We start from the raw sequence: 13,788 nt of genomic DNA, 5'->3' as shown, positions 1-13,788 counted from the left end.
CCTGAGAAAGATTCAGCCATCCCCAAACCCCTTCTTCTGGGGAGAAACAAAGTGTCAAAGCTTTGGGGTTGAGACCAAGTACAGATGCTTTTTTCTGGCTGGTCTGTTTCAGTTTAACAACCCACATCCTGTCTAGGGGGGCAGTGGTTGAAAGTCCATTGGGCAGCTGCTCAGGGGGGCTGTGTGAAATGCGCTGGGATGTCAGCCTGTTTCCCGGGGTGTAGGTGTCTCCATCATACACCAAGGTAACCAGCAAAGTCTGCACTGATTGTGCCCCTCCATGTGAGGCTCAGCAGACAGCCCATGGACTCAATGGATCGTGCAGACAGAGCTTCTCCCTGACCTTTAGAGAGAGATTCATCCTAGGTCAGGGCAGAGGACCAATGGTCCAGGACAGTGCGTATGAGGGGAGCTGGTAGGGGACCCCTGCATTGTACAGGGTAAGGGGTTACACAGCGTCTCCCAGCTCCATTGTCTAGCCCAGCTGCAGGAGGGGGCATCTTGGGATAGATTGAGGGGGCCTGGGAAAAGCAGCCGCCTGGGCCCAGAACAGAAAATGTAATCATGGCAGGAAAAGAGCAGTGACTGGTGCTGGGTGTCTGCCATGCCCCAAGTCGACCGGTTGCCAGCTCTCCCAGCCCACTTGCAGTGCTGTGTGCCTGAGACACGCACGGAGCCGACCTCTTCTCAGCTACCTTACCTGCCCCCAGTCTCAGGGCTGTCCTTGTTCCATGCACTGAACTGGCCTGGTGTCTGCCATGCTCCAAGCCTGGGTCATCTGCACCCTTGTTTCAGTGTTGTGCAGCTGGGCCATGCACCAAGCCTGAACTACTGGCCTGTGTGTCTAGTTGAACTGGTAGGTTCATTTCCAAAGGCCGAGGGGTTCGGTGATTGAGGTGTGGGTCTGCTGTATTAGACAGCGACCTGGCATTAAGGTGTACATTTCTAACGCATGCAGCCCGCAGACCGCATGTTTGAGACCCCTGCACTAGAGCAATTTGCCAAGGGGCGTGGTAGAGTTTCTGTCACTGATAAGTTTTAAATCAAGATTTGGAAAAAATAAATCAAAATGATGCTCAAGGAATTATCTGGGGTAAGTTCAGTGGCCTGTGTGACACAGGAGACTAGAAGATCAGTCTAGAAGATCACAGTGACCCCTTCTGGCCTTGGAATCTATGAATCATCTTCCGCTTTGTCTGAGTTCACCTTCTGCATCCTCTTATCACATCTGCAAAAAGGGGGTAGCGATGATGGGTATCTCCCCAAGGGTGCGATGCCTCAGCCAACACAAACTGCTGAGAAGCCACAGCAGAAGAGATTGAGTTCTTTTGCCTTCCAGCCCAGGGCCATCTCCTGTAGGCTACAGCGTGTGCTGGGAGTCTCCCTCAACCAGCCATGGACAGGATTCTGCTGGAATTCCATGCCTAGCCCACAGCCTTTTAAAAATAGCTTGTGTTGGGAGGGGCTGTATCTCAGGAATCCCTTGACTAAAAGACTCCAGCTTTGTACCCCTGACCCTACCCTGGGCCCTCAGGTGGTGTATCAGGTTTCTAGCCAATGAGACTGTGACTGTGAATTTAAAGAAAAAGAGATCACTTGGTTTGGGAAAGAAATGCTGCTGCAACACAATGGTGCTGCTAAGTGCCACCCCATAATATTCTGTAGTTGATCATGTGAGCTGGCTACTTTATTGCCAGTTTCCTTCTGTTCCCTGGCAGCTGGTGGTTGCTAATGGATTTCTTTCACAGCGAGGATGTTGTTGCTTCTTCTCTTGCCTGGGAAAGCATCGCTTGATTCTTTGATTTTATTTACTCAGTCCTCAAGCTTTGCTCTTAGAGCTTTCGCTTAAAGTTACCCAGCGGCTTTTCTTCAAGCCCTTCCAGGCATTTGCTCGTGGGTCTGTCTAGCCTTTCAGGGCACAGCCCTACAGATCTAATACTCCTGGGACAAAGTTCAAGACCAGAAGATAGAAATAAACTTTATTCTCTGAATTTACTCAGCTGAATCTACAGCATCCAAATAACCAAACAGAGCAAAAGAGGAGCATTGAGCTCGGGAACTGGGGGGAGAGGGAAACACCACTATGTTTTTTTATATTCATAAGTAAAGAGCAGAGGACCTTGATGGATGACCTGAAGTGAGTCAGAACCTAGGCCTGGTCTACATTATAAACGTCCATTGGTAGAACTATATCGCTCAGGGCAGTGAAAAATCCACACCCTTCTGCAAAAGGCAGTAGCTATGGCAAGGGGAGAAGCTCTTCCGTCAACATACCGCTGTCTACACCGGGAGTTCAGTCGGTACAACTGTGTTCACTGAGGGGTGTGGATTTTTCACGCAGTCGTACCGACTGAACTCCCTGTGTAGAGAGCGGTACGTTGACGGGAGAGCTTCTCCTCTTGCCACGGCTACCACCTCTCAGAGAGGCGGATTAACAACACTGATGGGAGAAGCTCTCCTGTCGGTGTAGGAGTGTCTTTACTGAAGCATTACAGGGACGTAGCACCGCTGGTGCAGTATTTTAAGTGTAGACCTGCCCTAAGACAGGCAGGCTCTGCGATGACCCTGAGAGTGGCTCCTGGTGTCTGCTGGTTGGCCAGTTCACGTGTGACTGGAGGATCCTAGAGTTACAGAGACAGGCATGTAAGAAGGTTGAGAAACTCCTTTCACCAGTATAATGCTGAGCAAGTCAGTCTTGTTCCCCCTCACCATTTTATTGTGAGTCTCGCAGCACTTGGTGTTTTTCTTAAAGTCCTAGCTGCTGGAGTGGATAGATTTGAGGGAGCTCAGATTACATTACAGATACATTTCCAGCCTTCATGTTTGTGTAGCAAAGACTGAAAACCGGAAACAAGAACACCCTGAAAGCTGGGAAGCCAGAAGGCAAAGAAAAATAACACAAAATTTAAAAAGATGTTTAAGCCAATCTCCTGATTTTGTGGGGCCTGACAGTTTTTGAATGCTGGAGGCTGGCAAGACTGTGATTAGAATGGCAAAGTGTGATAGCTGAAATGTATATATTACCCATGTCTTTGCTCTACTTTAGATACCTCATATCGAGTGCTCCCTGTTCCTCTGTCGCAGGTGTTAACGGTATGGCTGCCAGTGACCACCTACTGCCATGCCTACCCGTAACCTACTCAGAAATTGTACACGCCGGCTCCCAAAGAAGGGGACGATCTTCCCAGTGAAAGAGGATGTGAAAGTAAAGACTGGCTCTCTGCCAGAAGATGTAATGTCATAAAATGTAACTTTCTCCCCTTCGTAATCCAGATAAACCCCAATGTTACTGGGTCTATGATGTAGGCCCAGAGCAGTCTTAGGGGAGGTGAGGGCGCAGTAGTGATATCTTGTATTCTGCAAAGCCCAGATCCCTTCCTCTGGTGTACAGCTTATCGCTCCCTCCTGTATCACAGACTCTTTGGCAATGCCCAAAACCCACTCATCTTTGTTCATCACCTCCATTTCCCAGTAACATCTCCCGGAGGTGAAGCCCGTATAGCCCAGCAGACAGGCAGCAGGGTAAAACCTGTTCTGTGGCACTAAATATCCCGTGTCTTGGTATTTCTGTAACACACTCTCATCTGTGGAAACGATGGAAGAAGGATATGCCAGATCTGGATCCGGAGTGGCCTGCACTGCAAGAGGGGAGAGAGACACACACACACAGGAGAAGAGTGTTAAGGTCTGTCCTCACTGCAGAGTTAACCCAGGTGCGTACACAGCTGCTAACTCGAATGCCCTTCCTGTCCAGATGCATAAACACCTCACCTGAGTTCAGGGGTGCTTTCCACCCAGCATAGGCACCGACTCCGTGGGTGCTCCGGGGCTGAAGCACCCACAGAAAATAAATAGTGGTGCTCAGCACCCACAGGCAGGTCCTGCCAATTAGCTCCTCCCCCTCTGTCCACAGCACTTCCCATCCGCCAACGGGCCTCACTGATCAGCTCCTCCCCCTCCCTCCCAGCGCCTTTCTCCTGCCACGGATCCGTTGTTCCGAGGTGGGCAGGACATTCTGGGGGTGAGGGAGAGGAGTAGGGGCAGGAAGAGGCTGGGGAGGGGGAAGAATGGAACAGGGCAGGAAGAGATGGTGTAGGGGTGGGGGCTTGGGGGCAGGGCCTGGGGCAGAGCGAGGATCAAGAACCCCCCTGGGAACTGGGGAAGTCGGCGCCTCTGTGCAGGCTAAACCACTCCAGTGCTGAGTCAGAGAGTCTGAGGCCAGAAAGGAACCAGATCATCTAATCTGACCCCCGTATAGCACAGGCCACCAACCCCACCCAGCGCCCACCTAACCCAACCCCCAACATTAGCCCAAAGCATAACAGCCTATATAGCAGACGGGACTATTTATGTGCCACAGGCAGAGAAGAGGAGACACTGAGGTACCAGTGCCCAAGGCCCCACAATGCAGGGAAATGATTCAGTGAGATACCCCCAAATAATCCTGGTACTTCACCTGCATCCACATGCTGCAGAGGAAGGTGAAAACCCTCCCCACCATTGTCACTGCCAGCCTGATCTGAGGGAAAATAGCCCTCCAGTGCCTTCCCACAATTCCCCTGTGAAAGACAGACCGGGTACCCCACAAATCACTAGGAAAGAAACACAGAATAGCTCAGCTTACGGTGGCACCATCAGCCATGGTACGTGCTCCCAGAAGTCCTAGAGACTCGCCAGCACCAGTGAGAACACAGTAAGTGAGGTCAGGTTCAGCAGCATGGCTCCTTGCACCCAGCCCAGGCTAACCTGGGTGCCGATCCCCAGGGTTCACTCTGCAGTGCAGACAGACAGACCGACCCTTCCGGGCAGAGCTCAGCCCTGGGGGAGACTAGGACCATTTTTCACACTCCCCAGTAGCCCCAGGCTTGCTAGGGTGGGCCCTGAGTGTCAGTCCTGGGCAGCTGCCTGTTGGCTGAAGCTAAGCAGGAAATTCCCTGTCGTTCCCGCCAGGCATCTAAGAGGTACTGTTCGGGTGGGTGACAAACCGGGATTTTTTGGGAATTTTTTTAGGAAGCCTGTATGTGCCTCAGTTTCCCTATATGCAGTGGGTGAAAAGGGAGTATTTGCTCTCGGAGCAGGCTAAGCTGCCCACATCGCTGTCTGCGGCCTGAGGTCCTCAGAAGACAATGGCAAGTCCAATTGCACTGGGAATTAGCCTTCTCGGTGGCACTAACTGTACACAGCACCGGGATGTGTAAAGTCCATCCAGTGCTCTACACTCATATTGGGGAGGGAGCATGGTCTAGAGGTTAGAAGCCAGGACTCCTGGGCTCTATTCCTCACTCCGCTACTGACTTGTTCTGTGACCTCAGGCATGTCCCTTCCTCTAACTGCATTCCAGCTTCCCTTTTTGTCAAATGGCCATAAAAGATGCCAGGTATTCAGATGCTGTTGCTGGGAGCCATTAAAGGACACGGGTAGTTGACTATAAGGCCTTGGCTACACTCACACTTTACAGCGCTGCAACTGGGGTGTGAAAAAAACACCCCCCTGAGCGCTGCAAGATACAGCGCTGTAAAGCGTCAGTGTAATCAGGGCAGCAGCGCTGGGAGCGCGGCTCCCAGCACTGCACGCTACACCCGTAAGGAATGTGGTTTACATGCAGCGCTGGGAGGGCTCTCTCCCAGCGCTGCCGCTCTGACTACACTCACACTTCAAAGCACTGCCGGGGCAGCGCTTTGAAATTCCAAATGTAGCCATACCCTAAGATCAGAAGAGAACCCCTTCCCCAGCCTCCATTCGCCTTCTTCTGCCATGCTCCTCCTTCCTGTCTGGGAAGCCAAACCACTGAAAGGCACAGTTCTCAGTACCACAGGGAGCACCAACCCCCAGGGAGAGACAATGCTCCTTGAACTGATGGACCTATCTTCCATGAATTTATCCATCAGTGGTTATTAGTATCCTGTCTTTCGACAGTGGCCAATGCCAGGTGCCCCAGAGGGAATGAACAGAACAGGGAATCATCAAGTGAGCCATCCCGTCGCCCATTCCCAGCTTCTGGCAAACAGAGGCAAGGGACACCATCCCTGCCCATCTTGGCTAACAGCCATTCATGGACCTGTCCTCCAGAAATTTAGTTAGTTAAAAAAAGAAGTCTTGTTATGGTCTTGGCCTTCACAACATCCTCTGGCAAGGAGTTAAACAGGTTGACTATGTGTTGTGTGAAGAAATACTTCCTTTTGTTTGCTTTAAACCTGCTGCCTATTAATTTCATTTGGTAATCCCTAGTAATTATGTTATGAGAAGAAGTAAATAACAGTTCCTTATTTACTTTCTCCACACCTGTGATGATTTTATAGATCTCTGTCACATTTCACCTTAGTCATCTCTTTTCCAAGCTGAAAAGTCCCAATCTTATTAATCTCTCCTCATATGGCAGCTGTCCCATACCCCTAATTGTCTTGGTTGCCCTTTTCTGAACCTTTTCCAATATATCTTTTTTGAGATGGGGAAAACACTTCTGCACGCAATATTCAAGATGTAGGTGTACCATGGATTTATAGAGAGGCAATATGATATTTTCTGTCTATTATCTATCCCTTTCCTAATGATTCCCAACATTCAGTTTGCTTTTTTGAATGCGGCTGCAGTCCTGATTCTCTGCCTTGTTCAATACTGGCTTGAGCATGGTCTCCCTCAAGGGACCTTCCACCAGCTGGGGATGGATGGAGCCCAGCACACGAGTCTCATGCTCCTGACACTAGGGGTGGCGGGAAGTATAGTAGAGGAGCTGGTGGGAGACGCTTCCTTAACTCTTTATTTCCCAGTTTTCAGAGGTTGAAATACGGGTTGCTTTCACGTTCTGGAAGAGTACAAGGCACCGATGGTCAGCCTGCACTCTGTGCTAATGACATTTTCCAGCAGCGAAGCTTGTCTTTCATATAAAAAATAAAAATAGAGGAAATGTCTAGTCCTTATAATTACTGAGAGAAGAGCAAAATGTGACCGGAGTGTGCCCTAGAGCATGATTATTGGACCTAAAAAAATGTACCCTATTTTCCAATTGTAAATAGTATGTGCACGTTGATACATCACAGAATTGGAATGGGCGACGGGATGGATCTCTGGATGATCCCCTGTTCTGTTCATTCCCTCTGGGGCACCTGGCATTGGCCACTGTTGGAAGACAGGATACTGGGCTAGATAGACAATTGGTGTGACTCACTATGGCCGTTCTTATGATATAATGATTCCTTCTAACCTTGGGATCCATGACTCTGTATTGGTGGAAACCTCGTTTGAATTCAGAAGCTTCTTCTAAAAAATGAATCCTGAGATTTTAAGTAATAATTGTTGTAGGATAACCACCTCATGAAAACTTACCCTCTTTCTCTGCCTTTGAGATCAGAAAGTTCAGTTGATAGGGCAGTGTCTCTGGAGAAAGAAAAGATCAGAGGAGAGCTGATTTCCCCCTTTCTTGCAGGCAAATAGCCTCATGAAAATGGGGCTGGATTCACAAAGAAACTTAGGCAAGGTGACACTCAGCATCACAACATCCAACAGTTAGGCACCTAGAAAGCCACTGTAATTCATAAAGCCTGAGTCAGGCTCCCTGTACCGTGAACGGGGAGAGAGATGCACCTTGGAATGAGATTCACAAAAGCCAGCATGCTAGGCGACTCCCTGCTTACGCCAGCCAGTGGGAAAGGCCAAGGTGCGGGGGGTGGGGGGGTGTGCTAAGCCCTGGCCATCTCAGGGAGTTTGGCGCCTGAGTCTGGGTGCCTCCCTCGGTGTGGGATTCTCAGCTGCGAGCCCTCTCTTGGTTTCCGGCACCTGTGCCATTTTTTTTTTGCAAGAAGCCTGCTTGGGTGGAGAAAACCCACCTTGCTCATAACTTTTACCCCAGTGGTTGGAGCACTCAGCTGGCCTTGGGGAGACCCCTGGTTCAAGTTAACCCTGTGCCACAGAGGGAGCAGGGATCTGAAATGGGATCTACCGACTCTCAAGGAGTGCCCTAACCTCTGGGCTGCAGGATTTTCTGATGCGGGGTGCCCACATGCTCTCCTGGGGGAGAGGTTCCATTGGGGATAATCAATAATTCATTGGGCCAGAGGCAGAAAGAAATCACGAGAACATCTCTGCAGCCCGGTGGTTAGAGCACGCCCTTGGGAGGTGGGAGACCCACAAGCCTTTCCCTCTGCTCAATTATTTATATGCAGTGGATCAGATTCAAAAATGGAGACAGAGGCCATATTGGACCCCTGTTGGAATTTCTTCTTCTTCTCCAGGGGACAAGGGATTTGATCTGGTGGTCTCCCACCTCCCATTCCTCTACCCTAATCATGGAGCTATACGTGGTAAGGGAGCTTGCCTTTCCCTAGGGCCTGGTTCTTTTGGGTAAATTCACATATAGGACCTGAGCCAGTAAGTGTGCTCGGAGCAGGCATCTCAGATTAGGCCCTGTAGGTGAGCTAGGAGGAGGAATGCCTGTCTTTCCCCAGTTCATGTAGCTCTCTGGGGCTTATGTGTCTGGACAGCTAGACTAGAATTGCAGTGCGCATGCACAGAAGCAGAAACACAGATGCCTAGAGAACATTTACTGCAAAAATAGAGGTGATGAGTGATTTTAGGCAGCTCAGCAGGGGGCTTTGTGAATCCCAGTGTGGTCTGATTCTGGGATTTAGATGCCTAAAATGGCAGGTAGACACCCAAGTCCTTTTGTGAATCTAGCCCTCACCCTTTCTCTCTGCCTTTGGGCTCAGAAGTCAGTTCAGAGGGCAGGGTCTCTAGAGAAAGGAAGGACTGGAAGAGGTGATTTCATGTTGTATTAACTCTGGCGACATTCCTACCGTTAACTAATGTAACCGTGCTTGAGAGAGACAAGTTTTGGAGCTTACTCAGAGCTTTTCTTCAGGTCTGTGTAGCTCAAAAGTTTGTCTGTCACCAACAGGAGTTGGTCCAATAAAAGCTGTTACCTCCCCCATCTTGTCTAATATCCTGGGACTGACACGGCTATAGCAGCACTGCATGAAACGATGCTGTAATTCTGAGACAGCCAAAAGGAAAAGACCATAGATTGAGAGGCAGATTCGAATGGGGAGACCTTTCCAGCAAGACCAAACTAAAGTGAAATCATCATCCAAAATACACATCTTGCTCTTTTCCATCTCCCACCTTCCTCCAAGGATCTCTAAGCACTGGGCGGCATTCACTAATTAGCACAACAAGGTAGGTTGGTCATTATTTCCTCCTTTTGACAGATGGAGGAACTTGAGGTACAGACTGGGATTTTCAAAAGGGCTGAGGCCATGTGATGGCCAACTCCTATTGACGGTCAGAGAGAGACAGAGATGGGTGTCTAAATCCCGTTGTTCCCTTGGAAAATCCCAGGCATGGAGGTTACATTCAACATTTTCTATAACATCTGGTGACTGTGTGTCTCAAAGTCTGAGTGACCCATTTTGACACCATGAGTTGGGTCTGAGACAATCCAAGTGGAGGCCTGGAGAACTGGCATCAGCCCTGAGCCCTCCCCATTCCACCCACAAAGACGTCTAGCTGGGACGAGCTGAGAATTAATAGGCCAGAGTCCATCTCCTTCCACAGTCAGAGGCGCATCTTGATGTATCATCACCGTAGCATGAACCCAGATAAATGTTAAGTTACCTTTGAATTTCTTCAGAGCCTCCTGCAGACAAATATTTCTTTGGGAAGAGACGCCGACTCTCTCTCTTAGGTCCTCTGGCACGGCCACTGGTTTCTCGAACTTCAGCTTCTCACACCTAGAGGGGGAAAACAAGACAAGACAGAACAAAACCAGCCATTCTAAATCTTTTCTGTCTTTTGGGAGAATGAGCTACCAGAGGCTGCTCTCTCGTGGGCTCATTGTGAGCCTCTAACTCCCACTGGTGAGTCAATTGCCCTCCTCTCTGCAGTTTTGAAATGCCTAGATCCTCAAATGGGAGTTAAAGAGAGTAAGGGGTCCACAAGCTGCCCCTCAGACAGAAGGGCCTAATCTCATGGGAAAGGATGCTCCAGTGATTAAGGGGTTGCTGTAGGACTCTGGAAACCTATGTTCCACACCCTGCTCTGCCACAGCCTCCCTGCGTGACCTTTGGCAAGTCACTTAAGTCCTGATTTTAAAAGGTGCCTCCTGGGATTTTCAAAAGCACCTAACCAAGCTAGGCTCCCAACTGCCACTGATTGCTATGGGAGGTGCCTAACTTGCTTGGTAGAATTTTCCAAAGCAGGTAAGTGTTTAGCTACATGTCAGGTGTCTAAATACCCTGCAAAGTCTGTCTTCAGGGATCTAATCCCTTTCTAACATCATGAAGCGTAAGGGGGAGTGGGAAGGAGCTATGTATCTGCTCCAGGTGCTTTTGATGTCCTAGAAGAAAGAGAGGGGAGAAGAAAAAAAAGAGCTCAGTCCCACGAGCCAGAAGCTGGCGATTGCTCCTGCTCTGTAGAGGACTCACTTTGCCACCCCTAGTTGAGCTTGAGATGCAATTCTCTGTAGTTGCACCTTTAAAATTCCATTCAGACTTCAATAGAATGGGGCCCTTAAGCACGCAGCACGATTGTGGGTTTTCTCCTTCTAAATTCTATTGTGCCTGTGCCAATGGCACTTGCTCAAACAGACTCATCAGACACATGAATCCCGGACTTCCACATGCAACTCCTGTGTCCAGAGCATTTGCCTTTCTCAAGCTAAAAGCTCCATTTATGCAATTCTGGTCAGCAATTCTGGAAACTGGATTCATTCCCATTTCTTAATAGGCCCTGCAAAGAACTTCGCTTTCCTAATTATCCCACTTCCTAGACGCTGGAGTTGTGCCGTTTACTGCTTCCAGATCATTAGGGCCCTTCATTTTCCGTTTTATATTAGTTAAACACTGATAAATTCCTAGGAAAAATTACCACCACAACAAAAACAGATGGAAATCAGCGCAAAAAAACTGTTAATTTTTCTAGGTAAATATCAGGTTTATTTTGGTGGATGGAAAGAGAGGAAAAAAGTATTCAGTAGATTAATGCTTTCAATTCCGTTCATCACTGTGGTTTGCTGCAGAACTAAAACAGATGTCAAATCACAATGGCCCTCTGAGTTTAAGAAAATAATAGATCTCCAATCCCCAAATACAACTTGTCATTTGAACCAACAGTTTACCGGTGTGGACTTAGAACTATTAGCCTATAAATATTCACATTTGATAATTGGGCCACCCCATTTGCAGCGCATACACTCAACTTCATCCTTGGCTCCTGTTTTTGTTTGTATAACATTTTTGAATATTTCTGTGTGTTCTGAAATGTATTCTGATACAGATTTCCATTTTCTTCCCATTTTAGTGCATCAAATCTTTAATCCATTGTCCGCTAACAGTTTGAAATGTGTATGTGGTGGGTGAGATTCATCAGTACGTTCAGATGCACACGTACTTTAGACCTTCTGTGCATGCCTGTTGGTTATTGTGTGTATCTTCTAGAACAATACGTTCTTACTTCAGCAGGCAGCTTTGCATATACACACACAGAGTAAAGTATTAAAGTAATACAGAGATCTCATGTAATGGATTGTATTTTCCTAATAAAACAAGTTTTTTATATATATTTGAATGATACAAAAGTAGGATGAAAATCAGAAAAAAAAATGAATACTATTTTTTTGTAAAACCCAAGAATTTTTTGTAAAAATTGCTTTAAACTGAAAAGGAGAGGGGCTTACGTATGATGTATCAAAAAGATCTGAGACGTCTGCCTTTAAAACAGCAAAACTGTTTCCACACTAGAAATATTAGAAATGTCAAATGTTGTTTTCCCTCGCTTTGCTAAAGGAAATGTTGACAGTCTCCATTGGGGAGGGGGACCTTTCCAAGAACTTAATAAACTCCAAAGCTAATCACTCAGAATCTCTCCTTTGCCTGGGCAGGGATCTGGGTGTCTCTAACTGTCTCACCTGCAGGAATTGGCTTGTTGGCTGCTGATACTTCTCTTCTATCTCACTGGTCAAGTCTCTGAGACGGAAAATCTCCTCAGACACTTTGGTGACATTTTCATCCTGTATCTTCACAATATCCTTGTCCAACTCTTCCAGCTGGGCCAGCAGCAGTCGCTCTTGTTCCTCCAGGAATTGTCGCAGTTGCTCAAATTCAGACACAATCTTCTGCCTCTCTGCTTCTATCTTTCCCTATAATGAAGGGACAAACAGGAAAAGGACAGGTCAGGGACTAAAGTTGCCAGATGACCAGTTTTCGACCAGAAAGTCCCATCGAAAGGGAAACCTGCAGTGTCCGGTCGGCACTGCTGACTGGATATTAGAAGTCCGGTTACCCAGAGTAACTGGCTTCCAACACCAGGGGAGCCTCGAGGAGCACTCACGGATGGCTCGGGGACGGGGGAGAGAAGTGCGGGCAGCTCCCCCATCCTGCCCCAATCACCTCTCTACCTGCAAAGCATGGCTCCCCCTCCCCTGCCCCGCCCCGCCCCACCCCAGTAACCTCCACCACACCCCTAGAGCCCAGCTCAGCTGGCAGGGGGAGGGAGGTGGAGAAAGCAGCAGGCAACAGTGAGGGGGAAAGAGGATTGGGGGGTGAGGCCTGGAGGGAAAGAGGCAGAGCCTGGGACGGGGCAGGTTCCAGCGCTCAGCGTCCGGTTTTCACAAATGAGAAAGTTGGACATCCCAGACTCTCCCCATGTCCCTGACAGGAACAGTTCTTAAAGCCTCTTTTCATATCAACCTACTACAATCATACGTTTGAGATTTCAGGAGAAAATGCCTGATAGTTTCTAGAGAGAAGATTTTTGGATAGTCTCTTAGCTGGCCTAATTGAATAACATGTTCCAAAGTGCCTTGGTGACTTAGGAGTCCAATTTCCATTTTCAAAGTTACTTTTGTGCTTAGGAGCCTATGTTTCTTTGAAACTGACTTTTGAAAATAGAACTTAGGGTAAATTTTCAGAAACAGCAAAATCATTTAGGAGTTGAAACCCATTTAAAAGAAGTGTATAAGGAGCTGCTTTTAAAAGATATTTAGGTGTGTCAAGAGACATAAAAGTCCTGAGAAGGATTTTCAGTATTACTTAGGTGCCTAAGTCCCCTTAACTACAGAGGATGTTAGGTACTACTTAGTTGCTTTTGAAAAATCTCACTAGGCCTCTCTGCATTTTAAGGTCCTAAATATCTTTGAGAATCTGGCCCTTAACCACTTGCAAAACTGTAAACTTTAGGCTCCAAAATCACTTAGGCACTTTTGAAAATGTCACCCAACATCTCTAAAATGATGAGTCTTCAGGTCTGAGTGGCTTAGTATATTCTGCTGATCATCTAGAGTCTTCCAATAGCAGAAAGGTTGGAAGGTGGGGTCTGACTCCATATCAGGAATACACTGGCAGAGAGCTGTGGAGAAGACTGAAGGAAAGTTCTGCTGGCTATCCACACAAAACGCCAGGTACAACATATACTGTGCAAAATGCTTTTTCTCCAGCTCTTACATGTTTCATCCGGCATTTTGTATATTACATTGTCCCAGAGGAAACCAGTCGTGTCTGGTGGTTATAGATGGAGATTCAGGGTCGGATTTCAAGAGATAGAAAACAGCCACTGGGAACCTAAGTCCTACTGACAGTCAATGTGAATTAGGCACCTAAACACCCATATGGGCCTTTGAAAACAATCTGCCCTCAAATCAGTGTTTTTAGCTGGATTTGGACCCACTGATGTGTGGGGAATAAGATCAGCGCTTTGAATTGAAACTGGAAGCAAGTGGAGGAATCAGCCCAGAGGGATGATAAACAAAGACAAACATGATCACACCCTGTAAGGGTGTGTTTACAAGAGGCAAAGTGCCTG

General features: G+C 47.9%; 1 protein-coding gene across 9 annotated transcripts in view; it reads right to left on the bottom strand.

The window, feature by feature from the left end:
* LOC127033274 (zinc finger protein RFP-like) overlaps positions 1-13,788 on the bottom strand; it is a 168,571-nt gene that overhangs the window by 6,227 nt on the left and 148,556 nt on the right. For 5 of the 9 annotated variants that reach the window (XM_050921168.1, XM_050921174.1, XM_050921175.1 and 2 more), the window contains 3 exons: positions 9,607-9,722; positions 7,324-7,374; positions 3,460-3,638 (listed from right to left, as the gene is read on the bottom strand). In XM_050921168.1, the coding sequence (XP_050777125.1) occupies positions 3,460-3,638; positions 7,324-7,374; positions 9,607-9,722 (346 nt within the window). Of the gene's footprint in view, positions 1-1,207; positions 1,229-2,033; positions 3,639-7,323; positions 7,375-9,606; positions 9,723-13,788 lie in introns of those variants that run through there. The other 4 variants (XM_050921177.1, XM_050921178.1, XM_050921171.1 and 1 more) reach the window with 4 other exon arrangements.

This window comes from Gopherus flavomarginatus, chromosome 12 (assembly GCF_025201925.1).
Source record: "Gopherus flavomarginatus isolate rGopFla2 chromosome 12, rGopFla2.mat.asm, whole genome shotgun sequence".
Lineage (NCBI taxonomy): Eukaryota > Metazoa > Chordata > Testudines > Testudinidae > Gopherus > Gopherus flavomarginatus.
The sequence above is the reverse complement of the archived record's forward strand: the minus strand, read 5'-3'. Positions and strand labels throughout refer to the sequence as shown.